The sequence below is a fragment of the Prionailurus viverrinus genome, chromosome D4 (assembly GCF_022837055.1).
Source record: "Prionailurus viverrinus isolate Anna chromosome D4, UM_Priviv_1.0, whole genome shotgun sequence".
In the NCBI taxonomy this organism is placed as follows: Eukaryota; Metazoa; Chordata; class Mammalia; order Carnivora; family Felidae; genus Prionailurus; species Prionailurus viverrinus.
The window spans coordinates 77,285,055-77,311,046 of record NC_062573.1 but is presented as its reverse complement, the minus strand read 5'-3'; the positions used below and the strand labels follow the sequence as shown (position 1 = coordinate 77,311,046).

The window sequence follows — 25,992 nt, the reverse complement described above, 5'->3', positions numbered from 1 at the left end:
AAGGCATGCAGAATCAGAAACCACATGGTGTGAGGAGGGTGCCCAACCTTGGAGCATCCTGTCACGTGATAACAGGGTAGCCGTCCTGAGTAGAACGAGGAGGCCGTGCACCCGGAGTGGCAGCCTGCCAAGGGTGTCTCTGGGGAGGGGTGGCCTGGCAGTAAGTATCGGGGGAGGCCAAAAGGGGCATGCACACAGGAGGGGGAAGCCTGCGGGTGTCAGAGCCAGAATACGAGGAGGAAGGCGACTGTGTGGTGATGGGGGGTGATGCTGGCAATGGTTACATACAGGGGGATTGATCAAGTAAGTAACATACTAAGAACAGTAAGAGTCAGGTGCTTTACCATCTAAGCAGGGATAAAAATATGGAAAGGAAGAAAACGAGAATGAATGCTGTGATGTTACACCGAAATTGCATCTATCAACATGAACTCGTGACTTCGTGCACGCACACGCACACACACACACACACACACGCCCTACTTTGTTCCCTGAGAACACACTGGATGAGCAACACCTTAATAGCAATGAGCACACCCAACACCTACAGCTTGGCTTCTAAGTACCACTCTCCACTTAAAAGGAATCAGAGCCGCTTGGAGAAATGACTGATTCCAGGGGTGAGGAAAGGAAAGTGTTAGATCAGCGTGGAATGTCTTGTGGCAAAAAGCAAGGATGTGATCAGTGACGGCTGGGGGCATGTAAAAAAGACACAGCGGCCAGTGGAAGGGATTCACACTTGTCAAAGTGAGGACAAACTGAGCATCAACATAAACCAGAGAACTGGATTCAAACCTACTGAACAAAATAGGAAACTATGATTCGATATTGATACAAATAAACTGAAAGTTTGATGAGGAATTGAGTATTTTATAACAATCAAATCCAAATGAAGGGATTATTATGTATAAAAAAATAATTGCCTGGGGATGCCTGTGTGGCTCAGTTGGTTAAGCCTCTGACTCTGGATTTTAGCTCAGGTGATGATCTCACAGTTTGTGGGCATGAGCCCCATGTTGGGCTCTGTGTTGAAGGCGTAGAGCCTGCTTGGGATTCTCTCTCCCTCTTTCTCTGCTCCTTCCTTGCTTGTGTTCTCCCTTTCTCTCAAAATAAACAAATAAACTTAAAAAAAAAACTTCCCTGTAATCTCAAGGTCATGAAAGTCAAGGAAACAGTCAGGAACTGCTCCAAAATAAATAATACAAAAGCCATGTGACTTCTCAATGCAATGCAGGCCTTTCAACTAGATCCTTTGGCTCCAAAGGGCATTCTTGGGACATCTGGAGAAAGCTGAATAGGGTCTGAGGATTAGATGGTAATAATGTATAAATGGGAACTTCCTGAATGTGAGGGCTGTATGCTAATTATGATGGAGAATGTCCTTGTTTGTAGAAATTACACACTAGGGGTTCATGGGGGGGCTCAGTCGGTTGAGCGTCCTACTTCAGCTCAGGTCATGATCTCACGGTTCGTGAATTCAGGCCCCATATCAGGTTCACTGCTGTCCGCGCAGAGCCCGCTTTGGTTCCTCTGTCCCCCCCTCTCTCTCTGCCCCTCCCTCACCCAGGTGCATGCACACATGTGCTCTCTCTCTCTCACAAATGAATCCATAGTTTTAAAAAGAGAAATTGCACACTAAAGTAATCGGCAGTGATGGAGAATCAGGTTGGCAAATTACCCTCAAGTGGTTTGGGAGACGGAAAAAGATCGTTGTATCGCCCTTCCAAGCTTAGTGTAACTTTGAGTTTGTTTCAAAATAAAAGGAAAATAATATATGTTAGGTGTCTGACACTGTAATAAAGACTGCTAGTGGGTCCTACTTACCAAGTTGTGCATCTATTCAGCAGCTCCTGTGAGCACAGGAGTTGCCATGTCCAGAGACATCAGAGTGATTCACTCTACCTGCCAGCAAGCCCTCTAACTTCCCACTGTGGCTCCGTGGTTGTGGCCAACGACTGACCGGTCTGAGGGGACAAGATTCCCACCCCTTGCCTCAAAGCGGGACGGTGAGAAAACATTGCAGCGTGACCCCTCCAGAGCCCCCTGCACATTGGCCAAGTTAAGTTTCCTCCATTGTCCCGTTCGACACATGTTTATAAGGTATCTCCTGAGACTGAGGCAACAAAGAAGATGCAAAGGGGAATACACAAGAATCCTAACTTTAAAGGAGTCCCTGTTCTCAGTGAGGTCACGGTCGAGTGAGAAATAGCACATACTGAGCAGGGGAGACCAGCATTCAGACACGTTCATCAGAATGCGATGTAGAGTAGGGCGAGAGCTTCTGAGACAAATACAAACGGCATGCTTTGGAAATTCACAGAAGGGAGCGATTTCCTCCAGAGATTTCCTTCCTCGCCAGGTAGGGGAAGGCTTGGTGAAAGCCCTGGCCTGTGGGCCACGGCGGGTGTGGAGCTGTGGCCCGGGAGTCTGTGCGTCACGGCTCAGGCGTGGCTCAGTGGTTTCCACAGCTGGGTCGCTCTTTGTAACTGCACCGGCTGATGAGCCTTGCTTGCTTTTAGAAAGCAAATAGCTAAGCACCTTGACAGCCAGCACAACAAATGCGTGTCATAATAAGCAATTATTGATCAGGGAGACATTTTTATGGTGTTTTGGGAGTAACTGAATTATAGGCACTGATGTGTTTGAATTTTAATTGTTTACCAGCTCACTGGGAGTAAAATATGGAGTAATAAAACAGATGATACCCCATTCCTTGATGTCCCAGCTCTCCTTGAGCACGACCTTCCTTCAGAATTACCTTAATCACCCAGGATGAAAGGCAAAGTCTAAGGGCTTTTATGATGTTGCTCATAACACTCATGAAATGTTTCACTGTCGCAGCAGATAATATGCCAAGAATAAATAGCATGTAAACAAGTTTCACTACTTAAGAGTTTGACTTTCCACCAAGATACCAAACACATTCTCAAGTCAGTCGCTCTTGAGTTCGTTTAGAGAAAATGGCAGAGGAAGGGAAGCTGAAACATTTAATGTGACTCCAAAGATGCCAGGAAACATCAATCCATACAAAATTTTCAAGTATTTGGAAATGAGATGAGAAGAACATGCAACCACCATTCTACTCATTAGATCAAAGGTCACTTCCAAAAAGTCATGAGGAGAAAAGCACTATTATTTTTGCAGCTAGGAGGCCAAATTTCATGCTACAGACACGAAAGATAAAGTGGGATCCAGTCAAGGCATCACCCAGTCTAAGTAACATAAACATGTCCAGTAGGAAAATATATTTCCCCCAAAAGGAGATCATGTATTTTGTGTTTCCGTGTAGTCTAATCTTTCTTATTAAGTTCAAAAGAAATTCTAGGGGCTCCTGGGTGGCTCAGCCTGTTAAGCGTCCGACTTCAGCGCAGGTCATGATCTCATGGTTCGTGAGTTCGAGCCCCACATCAGGCTCTGTGCTGACAGCTTGGAGTTCCCTCTCTCTGTGCCCCTCCCCAGCTTACTCTCTCTTTCTCAAAAATAAAACATTTAAAAAAATTAAAAAGACAAAAGAAATCCTAAAACTTTCCTCTATCCTTCATGGGCAGCACTCTTGTCTGATTTAAAAGTCTCAATTACAGAACTTGAGTGGCAAATGCTCTATAGAATTATGAGCGTGGGAGGCAACAGAAGTGGCCATTACTCCACTCCCCTGCTCCCTAAGTGGGATTCAAAGCCATTATCACAGATAGCAAGAACATAAAAGACTATCCTTAGATATTACAGAGAAATGTAATATCAGCAAGGAGATAATTGAGGAATAAAAGAGCCAACTAAATCAGGGTTTGACTGCACGGTTATGGATGACAGAGACATGTCCACAGAAGGGGAGATGGCTTCCAGAGGAAAGGAGTTTACCACCCCCCAACAGTGCCTTAAAATATACGGGAGAGGGGTTTTGCTTCATTCTTTTAACATGCTAATAGAAGCACTTTTTCTGAAGTCTTCAGGTCTCATTTCACTTGAGAGGAATATTTTGGTTAAGGTTGAAATGGAACGAGATACTCCCTAAAGCAGCAGGCCTTCTGATTTTCCAAATTTTATCTTTATGTCAAGAACTTATGAAGTATAGTGCTGACGATGGGAAATCTTCCCTGGATTATTAAATGAAAAGAAACTTTCAGTAACAATGAGTTGTCCCCTGCTTTTTTCCTTTGCATATCATACCTTACGAATAGGTCTAATTGAAATTATTTGTCAATTGGGCAGGGACAACACAAGCACACTCTGTAATACTATTTAATAAATATCGTAAGTGGTAGCTAACCTACGGCCATCTGCCGAGAAATCTTAGTACTTTACATGTGCTCATTTATTTATTGTATACAATATAACTTATGAGGTAGGTGCTATTCTAATTCCGGTTTTCCTGAGGAGGAAACTGAGGCACACACACAAAAAAATAGTTTGCATTAGGCCATACAACGAGCGAGTGATGGAGCCAGGACTTGAACCCATTTATTCCTGCTCCAGAGAAATCACCATTCTGTGAAATAATATAATAAACCATAGCAAAGGAATAGACCTTACACCTAACGAGTAATTAAGTAAAGCCAGGAAGTATCTTAGATTTCTATCCATTGATTTGTGGGAACAATTATAATGTATCCTCTTCGGATTACAGTTCAGTGAGTTTAGACAAATGCAGACAGTTGGGTAACCACCACTACAGTCAAGATTTAGAATAGTTTCAGCACCCCCAAAAGTCTCCGGTGACCTTTTGCAGTCCATTCCTTTCTCCAGCCCTACACCCTGGCCACCCCTGATCTGTGTTCTGTCCCCACCGCTCTGCCTTTTCCAGAAGGGATCACACGAATGGAATGGTGAAATTATCTTTGTTTGTCTGGCTTCTTTCACCTTGCATCATACAAATAAGACTCATCCGTGTGGTTCAATGTATGAAGGATATGTTCCATTTTATTGCTGAGTAGTATTCCGTTGTATGGATGTATGAGAGTCTGGTTATCCATCACGAAACTGCATACGATTTGGTGGTTTCTAATTTTGGGTAATCACAAATGACAGTGCTATAAATACTGTCATATAGATTTTTATGTGAACATACATTTTCATTTCACTTGGGTGAATACCTAGGAGTAGGAATTCAGATGGTGTGAATATATATCTACCTGGGATTTTTGGATAGCTAAGGGAAGAAAACTCAGTGATAGAAACAACATTCAGAAGGTACATATAACAGCTTCTGGTAATCAATGACAAGAGAAAAATTTCAGGAATGTATATTTTCTTCTGGTCAATCGTATCCAGCATTGGCAAAGACATGGGGGGACAGGACAGTTTCATGCCCAGGTGGTAATGGAGTGAGTTAGTATAGTTTTCCCAGAGGAAAACTTGGCAGTCCTTATGAGCATGTGTCATGTGCACTGGCTCCATTTCTACCCTCAGAAATACACACACGAAGAAGGGCAAATGTGCAGATGTCCATTGTGGTCTTATTGTAAATAATATGTCAACATACATAATATGTGAAAAATGATATGCGAGTTAATTATACATGAAAAATGGAGACAATTGCAATGTGCATCAAAAGAGGAAGATTCAATAACTTAGGATACATTTCTTCCCCTCTGGGATATGAGGCAGTGAGGGATATATATATATATATATATATGCATACATATCTACATATACGGATCTACATACACAATATTTATGTAAAACATAAATATCCATATATATATTTGCGAGGGTACGAAAAGAAGCTCTGGAAGTCTACACAGCAACATCCGTGTCGTTAAGAGTGGGCTGAAGAGAAAGGCAGGGGGCGAGTGAGGACTGAGGCAGGAGACTGCTTTTTACTTAACACGCTTTACGTTACTTGATTTCTCTCCAAATGAGCATGCATCATCTGACACGTCAAATAACAAGTTCAAAGGAGAGCTAATTAATCACTAAGTAACAACTGGCCAGCAAGCCCTGTTGTGGTGTCTGCCAGCTTCCCAGAACACAGCTCGAGAAGACGGGGACAAAATGGAAACTCGCCAGAATGAACAGACACCTGAATCTGGACAGACTGTCTGTGAATGAGATGAGCTGGCAGAATGGTGTCCCACGCTCTGTCTCCCCAGAGGGGAACTCCGAGGAAGGCACTTGGTGCTTTCCCTCCTGCCAGTCCCTGTGCAGTCAAAGTCTACACTCGCCAGAAATCTGAATGCAACTTCTTCCCTGTAGTGGCCTATGTATGCAGCCACTCCCAGGTTGCACCCATTTGCACCACCACCAGAACCCCCACCTCCCCTTGCCTCTCTCCTTCTACCACCATTCAGCAACGATTAAGAAACAACTCAGAGAGGGGCGCCTGGGTGGCGCAGTCGGTTAAGCGTCCCACTTCAGCCAGGTCACGATCTCGCGGTCCGGGAGTTCGAGCCCCGCGTCGGGCTCTGGGCTGATGGCTCGGAGCCTGGAGCCTGTTTCCGATTCTGTGTCTCCCTCTCTCTCTGCCCCTCCCCCGTTCATGCTCTGTCTCTCTCTGTCCCAAAAATAAAAAAATGTTGAAAAAAAAAATTAAAAAAAAATTGTTCAAAAAAAAAAAAAGAAACAACTCAGAGAGAACAACTGAGCTAAAGACGGATGCAGGGTTGGGAGATGAAGGGCCTCTGGCAGCCGTGTACTGATTTCTCCCCACATAGAAAATATTAAAGGTGCACACGGGGGCAGAATGACCTCTGGGAGGAGTGTGTTCTACGAACTGGAGCTTTTGTTTCCAGAGTATCAGATCCAGAGTACCAAAGAATCAAACGGTGGGGTAGAAAAGGTGCTTCCTCACTAAAACACTACTCAAAGCTTCCCTAAACGGACAGTGAGTTTCAGAGTTGCACGCTTCTACCTAATTTCTGGGAAAGGAACTGGACCTTCACACAAGTGTGCAGACAACAGGACCAATGGCAATCCCCACCCCTAGTATGTTGCCACACGTGAAGTTAAAGCTGATATTGCCTAGTTTGGTGGGGGGTGGGAGGGGAGAAAAAAATGTGCATAAAATAAAAATATGGATAATCATTGTTCCCACAGAAGAGATGAAAACAAATGGAGGGAGACACATAAGGGAAAAGAACAACAATCAAGTGGCTAATGGTCTGGATTAACATTTAATCCAAAATTCCTAACAAATAACATCAGGTTTGTGAATTATATTTTGATCATGACAGCAAAAATAGAAATCACAGGAGAAAAAAAAGATTTGATTGCATAAATAATTCTGAATGTTATAAAATTATAAGCAATTTTGAAAGACAAAGAACACACTGGGTAAGGAATTTGTACTATATGACAAAGGGTTAACATCCCTAACAAATAAAGGTAACCCTAGAGATGAGCCCAGACAAATACATTAATAAAGGTGCACAAATTTTATAAATAAGCAAGACACGAAGGAAAAATAACAAATATCCAACAAATGTATAGAAAACGTATGCCCAATTTCATAATTTAAAAAATGCAAACAAAGTACTGTCTCTTTACAAGTAACTTGGAAATTTATTAAAAGGTAACAGCCAAAATTCTTAGGATTCATGCATAGTTGTTAATAATCTTTCTGATGTATTATTCCCAAATCCTTAAATTTGTACTTAACGTAGACACAGAAATTCCTCTTATGGGGATTTATTCTGAAGGGGAAAAAAATCATAGCTTTCTGGAGGGACGTTACTATACTGGGGTATAACACTGAAAAACAGGGAATCGTGTACACATCAAAATTGGTTAAATGAATCTCGATATAAATATATCATGCACCCATTAAAAATTGGGTTGAGGAAGAATGTTTAATAGCAAAGAGAGATAGTCACCATTTACTATAAAGACTGAAAAAGCATCATGCTACAAAATAGTATTATAATGTAATTTAGTTTTTATATAAATATATACATAAGGAAATACGATTCAAAGGTTATGCATCAAATGTTAAAGGCAGTTTTGTGTCTATAGTGAAACTGAGTGATTTTTTTCTCTTTTGGTTTCCCTATAATCTCTAAAATTTCTAAAATGAGTATTCTGAAAGAGTCCTTTTTGTAAGTTTGTGCAAGATAGAGAAAAAAAGAAAGAATACCCCAATGGGAATTGCCATGAGGAATGAAACAGTACAGTGTCCCAAGGAGAAAATAAAAACCAAATGTAGTAAAATGGACCTTTCTATTTGTTGTTCCTTCTCAGACGTTTTTAGAACCTTAATATCCAGAAAGTATATCTAATTATAACATTTAAAAGCTTGAGAACAACTTGTTCTGAATTTTTTTATTTATTACCAACAAAGCATAATCTCACTTGACTGCCTGACAAACTTCGTTTTCCATTCACGTGGGAAATTAGAACACATGATGGATTAGCATCTCGCTTTCTCTTAATTACTTTTTATAAGCGATGCTTTCTCTTGCTCAGCTATTGAAAATAGCATGCTTACTGACACTGCTCCAAAAAAACAGCAGCACAAATTCAATGGCACACTTCCAAGAGCCGGATAAAACCCAACCCCCAACGTCTTTCTTCGTTTATCCCATAGAGCAGTAATTCTTACTAGTGCGTAAAAGAGTCAGTGAGGATAGCAGAATTTCAAACTATAAGTCTTGGTAAAGGCTCTCTGATTTTTTTTTCCTTTTTCTTTCTTTCTTTTTTTTTTTTTTTTTTTTTTTTTAGCGTTTATTTATTTCAGAGAGAGACAGAGTACAAGTGGCCGAGGGGCAGAGAGAGGGAGACAGAATCTGAAACAGGCTCCAGGCTCTGAGCTGTCAGCACAGAGCCCGATGCAGAGCTCAAACTCACCAACTGTGAGATCATGACCTGAGCTGAAGTCGGATGCTTAATGGACTCAGCCACCCAGGCACCACATCTGATGTTTTTCTCTAATGGGATGTGCCCTCAATCTGCAGATACTCCCTGCCCTGCTCCCCAACACATACCCACATACAGGTTGGGGATTTTGAGGTATGTACATGTTTCTCATGGGAGAGTACTGTCTAGGCCAGTGACATACGGGCAAAAAGCCCAAACAATATTGTAGCACGTTTGATTAACCCAGGAGAAAAGGACCCTTTTGACTGGAAACCTAGCAAGTAATCTATTTCATGGTCACAAATTTAAATGTTACCTTTCAGTGTGAGGCCAAGTTTCATTTCATTTCTTGTTCTCCCCCTAAGAATTCATCAGAATGGAAACAAAACAAAGAGGCCCTGTTCTTTATATTTTAAATGTAAACTCTCCTTCAATAGGTGAATGGCCACACAAACTTGGTAAATCCACACAGTGGAACGTTATTCGGCAAAAACAGCGACGAGCTCTCAAATCACAAAAAGACGTGAAGGAAGAAGGCAAAACTATGGAGTCAGTAGAAGGGTAAGTGGTTGCCAGGGAGAGATGAACGAGGCTTCGTAGGAAAATTTTAGGGCAGTGAAACTACCCTGTGTGATACCGCAGTGGGAGATACATGGCATTACACATCTGTCAAAGCTTGTAGGATGTACAACACAGAAGATAAGCCCTAATGTAACCTATGGACTTTAGTTAATAATAATGTATCACTGGGGCACCTCGGTGGCTCAGTGGATTAAGCGTCTGACTCTTGACTTCGGCTCCGGTCATGATCTCACGGTGCGTGGGTTTGAGCCCTGCGTCAGGCTCTGTCCTGACAATGCAGAGCCTGCTTGGGATTCTCTGTCTCCCTCTCTCTCTGCCCCTCACCTGCTCGTGCTCTCGCACTCTCTCTCTCTCTCTCTCTCTCAAAACAAATTAAAAAAAAAATGAATCACTATGGGCTCATCAGTTATAACAAACGTTATCACTTAAGTAAGGTCCATCCAAGAAAGACTGAATCAGCCAGACGAGGCTGCATACAGAAAAAAGACATTTGTCCTGGCTTTTACTCCACAGGTGGGATTTGACAGATAGGGGAAAGGTGGGAGGACACATCCAGAGGGAAACAGCAAGGGCCGAGGTGTGGAGGTAGGACCGAGTTCCCCGGAGGGATTGAGGAAGAGGGTGCCAGGCCCTGAAGAAAGGAAGTGCATCTGACAAGTAAAGGAAATAAGTTTCAATACATACACTGGGCCAGATTATTAAAGCTCCCGAAAGGCAAGCAGGCGGAATTGCTATTTTATGCAGTAGATAGTACGGAGCCTTAGCAGGTGTTTGAACAGGGGACAAGATACAGTCCATCTGCATTCATAATTCACGAATTTTGAATTTGCAAATTCGCTTCCTTGCCCAAATGTATTTGTAACGGGCATTTGGGCACACATGCAACAAACAAACAAAAAACCAAACAAACCAACCCCCCAAAACCCCAAGATGTTACTGATAAGGGGAACTGTTAGGGTGTGGCATATGAGAACACCCAGTATTTTCTATTCGGTTTTCTTGTAAACCCAAAGCTGCATTGGCAAAATTCAATTAAAATGCAGTTAAAAAAATTTTTTTAATGTTTATTTACTTTTGAGAGAGAGAGAGAGAGAGAGAGAGAGAGAGAGACAGAGACAGAGACAGAGTGTGAGCAGGAGAGGGTCACAGAGAGAGAGAGAGTAAGGGAGACACAGAATGTGAAGCAGGCTCCAGGCTCTGAGCTATCAGCACAGAGCCCGATGCGGGGCTCGAACTCAGGAACAGTGAGATCAGACCTGAGCCGAAGTTGGGCACTTAACCGACTGAGCCACCCAGGCGCCCCGATTAAAATGCAGTGTTACAAGCTCCCGATATGAAGCAAACATATATGTCAAGAGAAAAGAAAAACGAACTTACTTTTGGTTCACGATTAGCCACTCCCGAATATAGGTCTGAACACAGTCCCTGACGTGAGGGTCCAGTTCAACCCTAATGAGGTGGGGAATGAAACAAAATCATGTTATTACTGGAGAGATACAACAAAACAGTCCCTTATCATAACCAAGGAGAGCAGCACGATGTCAAATCTGTATCAAGGGAGAGTGCCGGGGGCATCCCTACCCATTCATCAAGTGTCTGAAATATTCCCCAGGCAACAGCATTTTCACTTTGATGAGACAAACATGTTGGCATTTGATGCTTTGTGGGTTGTCCTTATTATAGGGAATCGTGTTAAACTGTACCTATCCCTTAAAGGCATTCCAACACCAGGGAGGCAGAATCAGCTATAATCACATACGAAACAAAAGAAAGAAGCATAAATACCAATTTCTCACGGGGGTAATTTGGGCCTATGTTTTGCTCATGTGTAACCTTGTTAGAACATGCATGTTTCCCCTCGGGAAAGCCACAAACAGTTGTCTTATCCTTTGCGGAGCTGACATGACTTTGGTCGATGACTATTAATTCTTTTCATACCTGTGCAACAGTGCGTCATGGGAAAGACTCTCCCAGCGTTTCAGAGGCTTTTTTGCTGTTTTTCCTAAACGTTTTGGTACTTGAGATAAATGGGTCTAAGGACTACATACTAAATGCTGACTGCCCAAATCCTAGCCCCGTCCCTTATTAGCTACCTCGGGTCAGTCCCCCCACCTTTGTGGGCCTTAGTGTCCTCATCTTAGAGCACTGTTAATAGAGGAATGTCTCCTTTAGAGGCAGGGGATGAAATTAGGTCAGTATGGGAGTGCTTAGGAAGGCATCAGGCACATGATAAGACTCATACAGTTGACACTTCTGACCTACTTATTCTATGCTAGGTACTGATGTAACCAATTTATACGTATTAATTCAGTTAATCCTCAATCAGCCCCGCAGGGCGTAGGCATGCAATATTATTCTCATTTCGCAGAAGAAGGGGATGATAAGGATCTTGCTCAAAGTCCCGAAGCAAGCAGAAGGGCAGGGACTTAACCCCAAGCCGTTCACCTGTGGGGTGCAGGCTTCCAACCACCACACTATCAGAGTTCAACCTCAAGTTCTGGGTGCACATGGGGTCAGCTAGTCTTTACTCTGGTGATGACAACGATGTCTTCCTGGGTTCTGATCACCACGGCAGGCTTTTTGGCCGTGATTAGAAGAGCAGAAGTTGTTTTAATGTCATCAGACAGACAGTGTGAGCTAACAATTCTGGTCACAAGGCAGTATCACTGAGGCTAAGTTAAAAAAAAAAAAAAAACAGGGGCGCCTGGGTGGCGCAGTCGGTTAAGCGTCCCACTTCAGCCAGGTCACGATCTCGCGGTCTGTGAGTTCGAGCCCTGCGTCGGGCTCCGGGCTGATGGCTCGGAGCCTGGAGCCTGTTTCCGATTCTGTGTCTCCCTCTCTCTCTCTGCCCCTCCCCCGTTCATGCTCTGTCTCTCTCTGTCCCAAAAATAAATAAACGTTGAAAAAAAAATTTAAAAAACAAAAACAAAAACCTGCCTCTTTCATCACAATTTAAATAATAAAAAAGCCTATCTCTAAATCTACTGTACGTGCCTTAATCGGGATTTTCCAAGATTCTTACCTCATGTGAAAATAATTACGTCACCATAAATTTTAGACAAAGAAATAATACGAAATGATTCTCTGTCGAAGGTAAAAACAACAAAAAAGAGAGAGACCTTACCTATATTAAAGTTACACCTGAATAAATGGGCTGGCAATGGGGGGAAATGCTTCCCAGTGTTTGTTTCCCGGCGAGAGGAGCATGGTGTAAGCTCTCCTTTGTGAATAAGAACTAACCGAACAGGAAAGCAAGGGCTCATGGGAATGTCACCCAACATCCTTCAACTGACGAAAGAAAATCCGAAATAGAAGCAGAAGATCCCACAGCAGCGGGAGCAGGGGCTGTGTTGCATGATCTCCTTTTGGGGGCATTTTTTGGGGAAGATGACAAGGTTGAAAATGTCCAGGAGAGATGTGAACCTTAATTTTGTTTTTGAAGGTAAATGCAACTAAAAGCTCATCCTAAGCCTCTAAGGAGGCATTGCTTTTTACACCATGGAAATAACAAGCGTTTCACGTGGAGAGAATTCTGTTGCTACCAAGGCTAATGCCTGCATCTGGAAACACACAGACTAACCCACGACAGAAGCTCAAACTCTAACCGGCTATTCACGCATTCACTCTACAGAGCTTCCCCCACTGTTTCCCCACTTGGCAAAACTTTCTTCCAAGGCAGGAACTCTGCCCTGTTCATCTACTGATGGCTGTGCCCAGCACATAGTGGATGCTCAATAGACGTGGGTGGAATGTATTTGTGACTCGATCCGGTCTCGTAGGTGGAAACGATAATGCTTGGGAATCGTTCCACTGATTATTACTGAAAAACTTGACGTTTTTACAAATGGAGAAACCCAGGCTCCCTGAGCTCACGTGAGCCGCCCAAGGTCACTGAGCTGCCACCCAGGCGGTCCCCTTCGCCTCCACCTCCTACCGCTTCCCCTTCACTGGCTTGGTCCCCACATGCCTTTTCGAAGCCTCGGTCAAACCAGGGTAACAACTCTCACAGGCGGGAGTACCACGTTGTCATTCCGCACATCTCAGCGGATCTGAGTAACTTTAGTTTTCCAAGAAGTCCAGAATTGAGGCATCTCCCCCCGTTCCCCCCGTTCCCCATACCGGTCATGCCATCACAATCACATCTACGTTTTAGGAAGCCCATTTACCCTTCCTCCGGCAAAGAGGGCTGCAAAGTGCGACATTCCTTTGGCGTGAACGCCACATCCAAGTCGTCCTCGGTGAAGTCTCCCAGCTCCTGGGCCAGCTTCACATCCAGGCTGTTCAGATGTGTCATCAGAAGCCCTTCGAAGTCCACCGGCTCCACCGGGTCATAAAACTGAGGCTGGGGAGAGAGAGAGAGAGAGAGAAAGGGGGTTCCCACAAGGCTTCCAGGCAAAGCGCCCAGGCGACGGTCCTGCCTGCCCTCTCCACCCAGCAAGTGCTCGGCTCTTCGTGCACAACTCTGAGGAGCTGCCCAGCACAGCAGCAGTGATATGGAAAAAGGGAAGGAGACGCAGCACAGGAAAGTCAAGTCAGAACACGGCGAGGCACCCAAATCACACCCCAAGGCAGAATTTTTTCTCTGCTTAATTGCATCTTGATGAGGAATCCTGAGGAGATCCAAAATGAGATCACGAGGCTTTGCTGAATTTTATAATTTCTCCTGCGAAAGGCTCTCTGAGGCCATGTTTACCCAAACACAGTGAAGCGGCGAATGGGGGCAGTTTTCCAGAAATTCAGGCAAAGTCAACACTCGTTCTGTTTGAGTACTTAGGCACAGTGTTTCCTCTGGCCTGCTTCATCCTATATGTTGGTTCTTGAAAGCGCTTCATACATAATCACAGCCCTCGGTGAACCAGACTTGGGGGCAGAAACTCTCCAAGGCAGCGATTTCCAGATGCTTCTGGACTGACTCGTGCCGGTCAGGAAGACCTTGTCACTGGACTGCAGTTAAATAAGTAAACTAAGGGCAATTGGCTGAGGTTTCCCAGGCCTACATGTACTCTCTTTTAAAGGACTCTCTTGTTTTGCTCAACTATATCCTTGCACAGCGGGGGAGGGAGGGGACAAAAGAAATGACAGAAGTAGCTGGCAATTCCAAACAGAATTTTCTATAGTTGATAAAATAAAAACTTGGCAACGAGGCAAATATTTTTTTCTTGTCTGTAAAGTTCCAAAACAGGAACCATTGCCTTGAGGAAGTAAAAGAATCAGATTGAGTGGCATTCTGGAATAATTACAATAGCAGCACCCATTGGTATTCAAATTGATGGCAGGCTGTCTGGAATCATCAGCCCAAGGAGCTCCTGCTCTCAACTTCTGTCCCCCCCGACCCAACCATCCCCAACCATCCACCCCACGGACCAATAAAACAAACACTCCGGATTCTTGACTCGGACTGCTGGGATGTGAAAACAAGACCAGATCCAAGGAAATGCTAACAAAACGGTTTTTCACCCCCCGCTCCCCCCACCAAACCATACAGTGGACCAGACATGATGGCTCCAAGTTGGAGGGGAGGGACAAAAGGCTCCTGGAGGGGCAAAAGCACATAAAATTCGAGAAGGTCAATGCGGCTTGCTGGGTCTCCTCCCACCCTTGCTGTCCCTGCTGGTGGGGGAGACGGGAGTGACTGAGTGACGCGTTGGGGACAGAGGACAAAGCTAAGAACCGAGCGCACATATGCCCTCCTTCTTCTCTGACGGTGGCTGACTTAACTTGCTGCAGGGACAAAGGGGGGCTGAGGAGAAGGCAGAGGATCCACACACTTCGGTAGGAGAGAGCAAAGGCACCCCCAGTTCTACATGGCTCCCACGTGATGTGACAGAGGGCTGGGAAGTTTCTTGGTTCTGACCAGGGACCCGGAGGTCAGCTAAGGGGATGAGCACAGTCCTTACAGGGTGCCTCTCAAAATGAAGAGACAGGGGCCAGCAGGGGCTCAGGGAGCTGGCGATCAGCCTGTGCAGGAGCCAGGTGGAGACAGCGTTTGCAAAAAGGACACTACTCACCTCTGCCAGAGGAAACGACAGGCATCATCTATGCAGATTTGCATAAGACCAGCCCCAGAGGAGGAGGTGGATTTTCCCACCCTGACCACACCCAGGACAGAGAGCTCAGAGTCAGGGACTGAAATGAAGAAAATCCTTTTCTTTGCAGACTTATTGTTGGACAGCGGATACCCATTGAGCTAATCATCACTAAGCACTTACTACGTGCCAAGAAATTGGCCAGGTCATTATACACACTATGTCATTTAATCCTCAGTAAAGTCTAAAAGGGATATATTCGTATTAAACCCATTTTACAGAGGAGGACACCGGAGGCTAGAGATTTAACAATTTGCCCGTGGTTACACAGCTGGGAAGTAGGCCCTTGGGAAGCCAAACCTTGGCAGGCTCACGTTCTTACCCACAATCGTTGGGTTTTCTCTCGCAAGCATTTGAGGCAATCTGCACTTCCAGAAATAATGAAAACACAAGGCAATAGTGTGTTTAGAAGAGTGTAAAAAACTACACTCACCACTACACCCCAAGTTCCACTCTGTGTTTCTCACGAGACCAGCTGCTCCACGTAATAACATAAAGTAATTAACTAATTAAAATAATCCTAAAGGTAGATTTATTATGGAGAATATCAATGCCTCAAGCCGAGGAAGCGCTTTAAACGTATACCTTAAAAATTTCACTGGAGCACAACTGGAGGCATTGTCACACTAGCATTAATAACTAAGTAGAAGCTTCCAGGGAGAAATGGCATTTGTGTGAGATCGCCAGAGAGAATACAAATTCAGGTCCAGACCAAGTGTTCTGCTCGTCACGACCCTGAAATCCAAATGATGCAAAAGCTGGCCTACAAACCAGGGTGGCCAAGACCCTGGATGAAAACGATGGCTGGCTCCCTCCTTCAGCCATGATTTGCTAAGTGTCTGCTGAACGCGAGTCACTGAGCCGGGTGGTAGGGGTAGGTAGGGAAGAGAACAGGGAGCTAATCTCAAGCATCTTTGCACGGATCTCTCGTCAACCGTGAGATGGTGAAGCCTGCCACATTGTCACAGATAAAGAACGCTACCTTTGAAGAGGGGAGCCACGATAAAGAACGCATACCATCGCTGGGCACTAGCTGGGTGGCGATATGCCAAGTGTGAACGATATACGCGATTGATCATAAAGTCAAACTCTCGAGGTCTGAATACATTCCAGGACAAACAGATCGTAAACCTCAGCTGTCTGATACTGAGTACGGTTCGAGCACTACAGACAAGCTGGTATTTGTTAACCAACCTTCTCTAGTCTTTCTACACTGAAACTAACAAGGGAGGAGGCTGTTCATTCCTAATGTGATGTAAACTAGTCTCAGTATTCGCAAGTGGGTAGAGACCCCAACTACTGTTGGGGTCCTCCATGGAAGTTGTTCCCCTTGCAAGTTATAATAGTAATATACTAACCAGGAACCAAAAGTGATTTATTTTCCAAACTCTCTGAAGCCTTAATCCCAAGAGTAGGTTTTATTATAAGGCGATCACCACATACACACAAACACATACACTATGCTGATTTAGTGATACGCAAAGGGAGGAGACAAATATTGAACAGAATCACAGTGGTATGTTATTTATCTGGGGGGCTGAAGTTTGAGAACAGGGTAGGGGGAGGGGATAGTCGAAGATCAGTCCTTAAGGTAAGACTGGGGCTCCTGGGAGCTTAAACGCCAAACATGAAAATTAACTACTCTGTTTTCTCTGGTGTTGAGCTATACATGTGGCTTCCTGGTGAGTGGAGACCCAAGACTAGATTAAATGGTATAATCCAAAGTAATTCCAAGGTCACCTTATGCCATGGATTACCACACTGTGTCCATCACTTGCTAAAACAGTGGAAGAAAAAACCCCAAATGATCCAAATAGAACTCCCAAACTCTTAAGACAACAACAAAAACTCTTAAGACTACAAATAATCCTAAATCAGGATTTATCTATCATGACGGCCAACTTGGCCAGGCTCAACTACCCTTCCCTGAAGTCCCCTCCTAGTACGTTGCCAGTCAAGGCGGGCTACAGGATTTGTCTCTTGCCAGAGCTGGGGGACAGAGAAAAGCTGCCACTATTTTGGAGCATACATACACCTACTGACACAATCAAACACTAATTCAGGTGCTGCTGTCGAAGGGATATCGCTAATGTAATTAAAGTCCCTACTCAGTTGATCGTAAGTCACTCACAAGGGAGGCTTCCTGTGGGTGTCCTGACTTAATTGGGTGGACGCCGACTTCATCGGCGGACAGCCTTCTCCCAGTTCAGGGACTCCAGGCTTCAGCTCCTGTCCAGGGAGTCCCAGCTTGCTTGTGGTCTTGTCTTCCTGACTGCAGGTGTGGACTTGCTTAGCGAGCCACCACCAGTGGGTAAGCCAATTCTCTGCAACCAATTCCTTAATATCCATACATAAACATCTCTGTTCCTGGTTCCGCTGCTCTGACTAAACCTGGACGGATAACATCTACTTCCATTCATTCAGCAAGTACTCACTGGGGTCTACAGTGGTCCAGTACTAGGGTGAGGGGACAAAGTCACCGCCCTGAAGCAACGTGCCACATCTCTGCAGTGAACACTTGTGCAGCCTTTCTTTTTAGCTACTCTTCCCAGAGGCCTCATCGGCGGAAGACTAGATACACGCAAAAAGATTATAAATACCCTAAAAGTTTCAATTATTCACAGCCAGGTATTAATTTTTTAATGAAGGGAGTTGGAGCTTTTCCTTGTCCCACAAAGCACATCAAAGCCTGGTTCTCCTCACATGAACCGGATTCAATTTGTTGTGAAACTAAAAATTCCTATAGCACCAAAACTGTATCTGTTTAAAATTCATCTGTGTAGTTCCTAGCACAGTGTCGTATGCAGACAGCACACTGACAGCAGATTGAAATAACAGATCTGGACAATATTTCACAATTCAGGGTATTTGAAAAACAGAGAGGTCGAAAGACTTGCCCCAAATCACGCAGGTAGTCACAAGGGTCCTGGGTCCTTTGTTACAGTACTGAGGGGACTTTACACTGCTCTGTGTGAGGCTGGGGGTCGGGGGAGAGGCATGGCATCTCCAGGTAAACACACTTCCTCCTGTGTGTTTACCCCTATGGAGGCTGGTCCTCACATATACCTGGTTGTTCAAGAAAGACGTCTTGTCAAAGTCACCCAAGACCTCCATGTTGCCAAATTCAACGGTCATGGCCCAGTCCTGTTTCTCTACTACATGGGATACAGTTAACCACTCCCTCCTTTTGGCAACACTTTATTCAGATGCAGGGTGACCAAATGGCCAAGGGTGTCCCAGTCTCTGAAATTCCGTGTACCAGGAAACCCCTCAGTCCTGGACAAATTGGGATGGTTGGTTACCCTACCTTTAGGACATCACTTTTTCTAGGTTCCTCTCCTACAACGTAGTGTTCCAGGGTTCAGTCCTAAAACATCTTTTTTTTTTCTCAATCTACATTCACTCTCAGATGAGGTCATCCACACACCCCACCCCGTCTCTCTCTGTCTCTTTCTCTCTCTTTGCTCCTTTTTCCCACTCATGTGCTGTCTAAAATAAAAAATAAAAATAAAAAACCTTTAAAAATTTTAAAGAACCATATTTATCAAGTGACTAACATTTAGGTTACCTTTGGTAGTGAAAGAAAAACGTTGCTTTATTGCGAATTAGCTTAAACACATTACAAAAATGAATGCTTTCTAAGGTACGAGCTTTTTTTTTTTTTTTTTTTTTACCTAAATGTTATACACAAACATGTCCTGTAACCATGGTGTTTAGGATGTGGCTTTTTACATCCTTTTCTTCAGCAAAAACCCTTACATTCCAGCTGATTTGTTCCATTTCACTTCAAACCTTTTCTATTCTTATTTTTAAAAACAGAATTTTTCCCTCTATGAAAATGTAGGTTAAGGTTATTAAGCACGTACAGTGTCTCAAATCCTCCTTTCTACCTTGGGACAGAGATCCCAACCCTTTCTTTTCTTGCAGTTCACTCTTTTTTTTTTTTTTTTAATTTTTAACATTTATTCATTTTTGAGAGACAGGGAGAGACAGAGTGTGAATGGGGTAGGGGCAGAGAGAGAGGGAGACACATCATCACAGCGAACATTTACATTTAGAGTTAAAAACCAAAAATCCAGGGTTGCCTGGGAGGCTCAGTCGAGAGATTTCAGCTCAGGTCACCATCTCACGGTTCATGAGTTCGAGCCACGCATCAGGCTCTGTGCTGACAGCTCAGAGCCTGGAGCCTGCTTCAGATTCTGTGTCTGCTTCTCTCTCTGGCCCTCCCCTGCTCATGCTCTGTCTCTCTGTCTCTCAAAAATAAGTAAACATTGAAAAAATTAAAACAACCCCCCAAAACAAAAATCCAATAAAACCACACACATACACACCAAACACACCCTTTCTCTCCTTTGATCAGATTTATGACAGAAACCACCTTATTTACCTAAGGACACATCCATTGGGCTAGCAAGTGGTCCTTACCTATCACACTTCCTGAAATTCAGAGCAAGCAAGACAATAGAAGAAACTACCGTTCTTAATGGTTTTTTCCTCCCGTCTGGAATCCTTCTACCTTGGTAGGTTCTTTAAACAACCCTCCACCTGGATCACATGTTGAAATCCCAGGGCACTTTAAAACACCGATACCTGGGCTCCGACCCTTAGCGATTCTGATTTAATTGTTCTCGAGTGGGTCTGGTCACAGGTGTTTCTAAAGGTCCTGGGTTCTAATCCTAGAGATTCTGAAGTGCAGCCGGGGCTCAGAACCTTCCGTTAAGCCTTCTCGGCCTCCCCCAGCAAGCTTTTCCCTTCTCAGAAACACCTACCTCGCTTAAAGACAGGATAGATCCTCTGTATCAACTGTCCTCCCCAAAAGACCACAAGGCCCCTCAGAGCCGAAACCACCTCTGGCCACCTTGTCATCTCTCATATTGTCTCTGACACACAGACAACAGTGCCAAACACAGGGACGACACCCACGTGCCCCTAGTTACCCAGCACCTCTTACACCATATTTGGTTAACCCTAAGGGGGGGAGGCGGGGAACACTATCACAGCAGTAATGCTTTGCCCCAAGTCCATCTAGTACGTTTTCATATAAAAAAAAATCCATGATTATTTTTAATTTTTTTAATGTTTTTTTTTTTATTATTTATTTTTGAGACAGAGAGAGAGCATGAACGGGGGAGGGGCAGAGAGAGAGGGAGACACAGAATTGGAAGCAGGCTCCAGGCTCTGAGCCATCAGCCCAGAGCCCGACGCGGGGCTCGAACCCACAGACCGTGAGATCGTGACCTGAGCTGAAGTCGGAGGCTTAACTGACTGAGCCACCCAGGCGCCCCTATTTTTAATGATTTACGTATAAAAGAAGAGTAGTATTTTATGATACAACGCATTTTTTTTTTTTTTTTTGCAACTCCGAGCACCCTATTTATACACACACACACTCATGAAAGGCAGGCATGTTAACTCCAAGCAGAATGGGCTCCACTTAGGCTGGTGGCCAAGTTCTTAATCTCTCACAAAACAACAAACTTATAGTTGATTGGATTTAAATAACTCGGGGCCGTGAAATACTGCTCAAAGTTGAACAACCCCTTGTATCAGCCTGTGGAGTTTTCGAAATGGGTAGTTATGTAAGTAAAGGCAAGAGAAACAAAAGGTCAAAATGCACTTGGTCTTAATTTTTGGTTGTCTGAAATAACACAATCAACAGTCCTATAGCCTTGCGTGTAAGACAAGTTTTTTTTTTTTTTTTTTTAATTTTTTTCAACGTTTATTTATTTTTGGGACAGAGACAGACAGAGCATGAACAGGGGAGGGGCAGAGAGAGAGGGAGACACAGAATCGGAAACAGGCTCCAGGCTCTGAGCCATCAGCCCAGAGCCTGACGTGGGGCTCGAACTCCCGGACCGTGAGATCGTGACCTGGCTGAAGTGGGACGCTTAACCGACTGAGCCACCCAGGCACCCCAAGACAAGTTTTTTTAAAGCTACTCCCGGGTGAGAGTTGTTCGATGATAAATTACTTCCCTGCCTTGCCAGGAATGAATCTTGCTGAAATATCCCATTACCTTTCTATGAAACAGTTTTTTTTGTTTTTTTTTTAAAGGTAAAGGGAAATCACCATTAAGTTGACGATTTCTGTTGGAGGAACCTTCATTCGGGAAGATGACTCAGGGGAAAGAACAGCCACTTCATTGTGACATTCTAGCATGGCAGCAGAGAAACACTAGGGTGGTTTCCTAATCAGGCTGTGGATTTTTTTTTTAAGTGGGGTGGGAATTGGGGGCACCTGGGTGGCACAGTCGGTTAAGTGGCTGACTCTTGGTTTCGGCTCAGGTCATGATCTCACGGTTCATGAGTTTGAACCCCGCATCAGGCTCTGTGCTGCCAGCGTGGAGCCTGCCTGGGATTCTCTTTCTCTCTGCCTCTCTCCTGCTCTCACTAACTCTCTCTCACTCAAAATAAAAAAAGGGGGAATCAACATCAGGCCTCTTGGCTCCATCGTGCCCCCTGCTTCCTCTGCAGGTGACAAGAAGGAACAGGGACGGCATGGTGTCCTGAAAACGGAGTAGAGATCTGGCAAGAGATCATCAGAAGCTATCCTGGAATGCTAAGAGAAATATATTTAAGGGCTATTCATTCGCAAATAGAACCAGGAATAAATTATGACTGGTAGGTACACCTGATTCTCGTGTAGTTAACATTTTTGCTTACTTTTGCCATGTCTTTGATACCCCCTGTTAGAAAATGGGTAGTTAAGCCACGTGGTAACTTGATCACCGAGCTAATGAAGAGATTCATCAAAATTCACTTTTGACAAAACTTACTGATGAGGACGCATAACTACCAAAAGAGCACCCTGCACTCAGTAAGCAATTTCTTTTCCCTTTGTGTCTTTAAATTAAACAAAAAAAAGAAATTTAAGGCTGCAGCATAAAAGTCAAAGCTGGCATGTAGAGAAGGGGTTAAAGCTTGCTAGCTAAACTTCCTTAAAGCCTCTTAATTGTGAGGTCCACGCTGTTTCTCAAGACATCAACTGCAGAAAGCTGCAGTCGTAATTGATAAACAAGCAAGCCACCAAACCCCACCTCCCTACCTCGTTTAAAATATAAGTATCTTGTCCCTTTTTTTTTTTAAGTGCAAATAAAGGTATCCTTATTAAAACACAGAGACAGGACCCGTGGACAGAAAGAGCTGCCTATCTGGTTACTTTTAAACTGAACTTTGCACAGTTTAGAATACAATTTGAGTCAGAAATTTAAAAGAAATTTTTTTTTTCACTGAAATATATATTAGCACCAGATTAAACAACAACAAAAACATATCTAGTATTTCTTGGTCTAAAGGTTATCTAGTATACCCAAAAGCATGGATATTATGCACTTAACGTGTTTTTACTGTAATCTGCAATTTGGAAACAGGAAAAGTACAAACAAAACGGGCAGCCGAGCAAGCCACGGACGTCGTAGATTTTTGTGAAGAAATGTCATCACAAGTTACCTCTTGCAGTAAAGGGGGCTATACGTTTTTTACTATTACTGTTTCATCAGTGACACAACACACACATTATCCGACTGACAGAAGCACACATCACTCCCGCAAACATACCTTTGAAAGATACACGGTTAAACAGCGTGTGAATTGTTACAGGAGGCAAGATGGCGGCCACAGGAAACCAAGTGGAAGGTTACAAAACTTCGAAGAGCAGAAGTGGTTTTGAAGTAATAAGTGAGAAACAAAACCAAAAAAAAAAAAAAAAAGAAATAATAACCTAACCTACTCAAGATAACCGCTAGAACAAGCAAGAAAAGTGCCTCTCTGCTGTGTGTGAGAGGAAGTGAGCACAGTGAGGGCTCGTAGCCTCTCACCAAGGAAGTGAGGACTCACTTCTGGTTTTACAGATCATCTCAGTTAAGTCAGGTTTATCCCCCTTGACACATGTCAGGCATTCTCTGCGTCAAATAATGTAACGCAGAAGACACACACACGCAGCGTTTGGTGTTAATATAAAAATATAGGCAACCTTCGACTTAAAAGGGGAAGCGTTGTTTCACAAATGAAGGTCTGTACCGTGATTTCCAATTACGTGAAGTTCCAGGCAGGGCCCAGTTGGGACAGAAACGGATCGGTGGCTGCCTTGGGCTGGGAGCCGGAAGAGGAGAGACGCGCTGCAAGGCGGCATGATGGGAATCTTAGGGCAAAGAGACCGCTCTGTATCTTGACTGAGCAGAGGCTCAACGACTAGAACAAGGCACCCAAAAATTCATCAAACTGGACACCTAAACATGAGTGCGTTTATTATATGCAAATTACACTTCCAAGAAAACAATTTTTTAAAAAAATGAAGGTTCCTAACCTGGCTTTTCAGATTTGGGAACGCGTTTTCCTAATAAAAGCGTGTCACGAGTGGCGGCAAGGTACCCCCCTCCCCAAAATGTGGATCATAATGTGGGTGAAATCGAGGAGCCTGTTTGCCCACTAAAGCCTGAAGCTTCAGAACCACAGTCCCTGAGGGTCCACTCTGCGCTCTACGCTCGCGATGAAGGAAGGGGAGAAGGAAAGTGATGTCAAGAAGCAGGCAGTGAGTTAGGAACTGGCGGCTGGAGGGGGCAAGGGGGCAGTGGACGAGCAAAGGAAAAGCCGGAAGCAACAGCGAGCACACGCTGTGATTTCTTCACTTGACCATTCTTCCCGCAAGGCCGTAACTCATACTTACTAGTTGGAGAGAGGGGAAGCCGGAGGTACTTATGCTCTGTCGATGGTACTGGCCCAGGTTTGGGGGGAGAGTAAACTGCTTCCTGATCTCCGCCGAAGAATACCTTGGGTAAAATACAAACGTCTCGATGAAGCGGTCGTTTTGAACAAATCGCCACAATTACAGATACGATCTTTGGTACCCGGCTATAAAACCCATGCCTTGGTGGGGTGATGGGCAGAACTGATGGACGCGTCCTCAGTGGCCTATGCATGGACGTTGTGGCTTTTTGTCTAACGGTATATACCCTTGAAAAGTTCACAAAGGCCCGGCCACCTACAACCGTAGCGGCTGCCTGTTAGGGGAAAGGCGAGAACATGAAGCAGAGGAAGAGTCTGAGGTTCAAGGAAAGGCCCAGGGCACTTGAGTCCTTCTTCCCAGGCCATTCAGGGCCTCATGTCTGCACGAGGACGTCTGGTCTCAGCCGCGGTACTTTAAATCCCATGCTCCCATTCGGATCCAGCCGTTTTCTCTTTTTTTACTGTTTATTTTTAAGAGAGGGAAAGACAGAGCACGAGTGGAGGTCGGGTGGTGAGACAGAGAGGGAGACACAGAATCCGAAGCCGGCTCCAGGCTCGGAGCTGTCAGCACAGAGCCTGACGCGGGGCTCGAACTCACGAACCACGAGATCATGACCCGAGCCGAAGCTGGATGCTTCACCAACTGAGCCACCCAGGCGCCCCCAGCCCTTCTCTTTTGAAACAGTGAACCCTTTGGTTGGCTGCCTGCTATAATAGAACACTCCAGAGAATTCCAGGCACATTAGATGCCACCTGGAATTGCAAGGACTGACTTTTTCCCCGACTGCTCCTGGTGGAGGGATCCTTTGACTCCCCCCACATCGAAACACTGCCGTGCCCTCAGCCGGCACCGCTGGGAGGTGGAAACCAGGCACACGAAAGCGGTTCTCCATTGTTAACTCACACCTACCGGCATGAGCTCTGTTCACCAGGGAAACCCAAGCTTACAGGCGGATTGACTTTGAGGCACACAAGTGTTGGTCATTTGTTTGGGGCTCAGAACACATTTTCTCATTTCACATTTCTCAGTCTCCTCTGTGGGTGGATTCTTAGGCTCGTTCACAAAAGTGTATTTAAACCACAGGGAGACCACTAGAAGCGAACAGACATTTCCTGAGGATCAGGCGGGATCATACATTGGAAACAGCAACAAAAGGTTAGATACATTTTTTAAATGGTAATTTTAAAATACAATATTTTAATATTATAAGTGAAGCTTATCATATTTTCTCCATTATGATGTGTGCTAAGGCACCATTATTAATTACCCTGCAGGATAAGTTTTCTGACATGGTCTGCTTGGCTCCCAGATGTGGCAATGTGGTACATCTACACAGGCAGAAAGCCTGCTCTGGTCCCACGTGCGGCCTCCACCCTCCCCATCTGAGAGCGCCCCGATGTTCTTCCAGGATTCAGGCCCTCTTGCTGGACACTGCCTAGGCGTAACTGCAAAGCCAAGGGGTGGGCACATAAGCCAACTCGGGACAACGATCTCTCCTTCCCAGGATTCTGAACGATGAATGGATACGACGATGGGGAAAAAAATGGCTGGAGCGCCTCTGTGTCAGGGGCAGCCCCTCACGTGATGATACAGTGATGGGTGAGACCCCGCCCCCCCAGGATGTGAAAGTAGTCCATACTAACTGCATTCCTAATTTTCCTTATTTAATTTTGTAAGTATAGGAAAATACTAGGATGAGAAGTATTCTATTAACCGCTGGGGAAATGCAAATCAAAACCACATGAGCTGCCCCTTCACGATCACTAGGCTGGCTGTGTCACAAAAGATGGGCAGCGGAAAGCATCGGTGAGGA

The 25,992-nt window shown here is 44.6% G+C and overlaps 1 protein-coding gene across 6 annotated transcripts in view; it reads right to left on the bottom strand.

The window, feature by feature from the left end:
• DOCK8 (dedicator of cytokinesis 8) overlaps nt 1-25,992 on the bottom strand; it is a 230,314-nt gene that overhangs the window by 152,455 nt on the left and 51,867 nt on the right. For 4 of the 6 annotated variants that reach the window (XR_007146129.1, XM_047829190.1, XM_047829191.1 and 1 more), the window contains exons 2-4: nt 24,120-24,222; nt 13,536-13,711; nt 10,747-10,818 (exon numbers count right to left, since the gene is read on the bottom strand). Coding sequence is in view for 5 of the 6 variants with exons in the window: in XM_047829190.1 (XP_047685146.1) it covers nt 10,747-10,818; nt 13,536-13,711; nt 24,120-24,222 (351 nt within the window). In the remaining variant the exon portion in view is untranslated. Of the gene's footprint in view, nt 1-10,746; nt 10,819-13,535; nt 13,712-20,224; nt 20,365-23,011; nt 23,175-24,119; nt 24,223-25,992 lie in introns of those variants that run through there. The other 2 variants (XM_047829192.1, XM_047829193.1) reach the window with 2 other exon arrangements.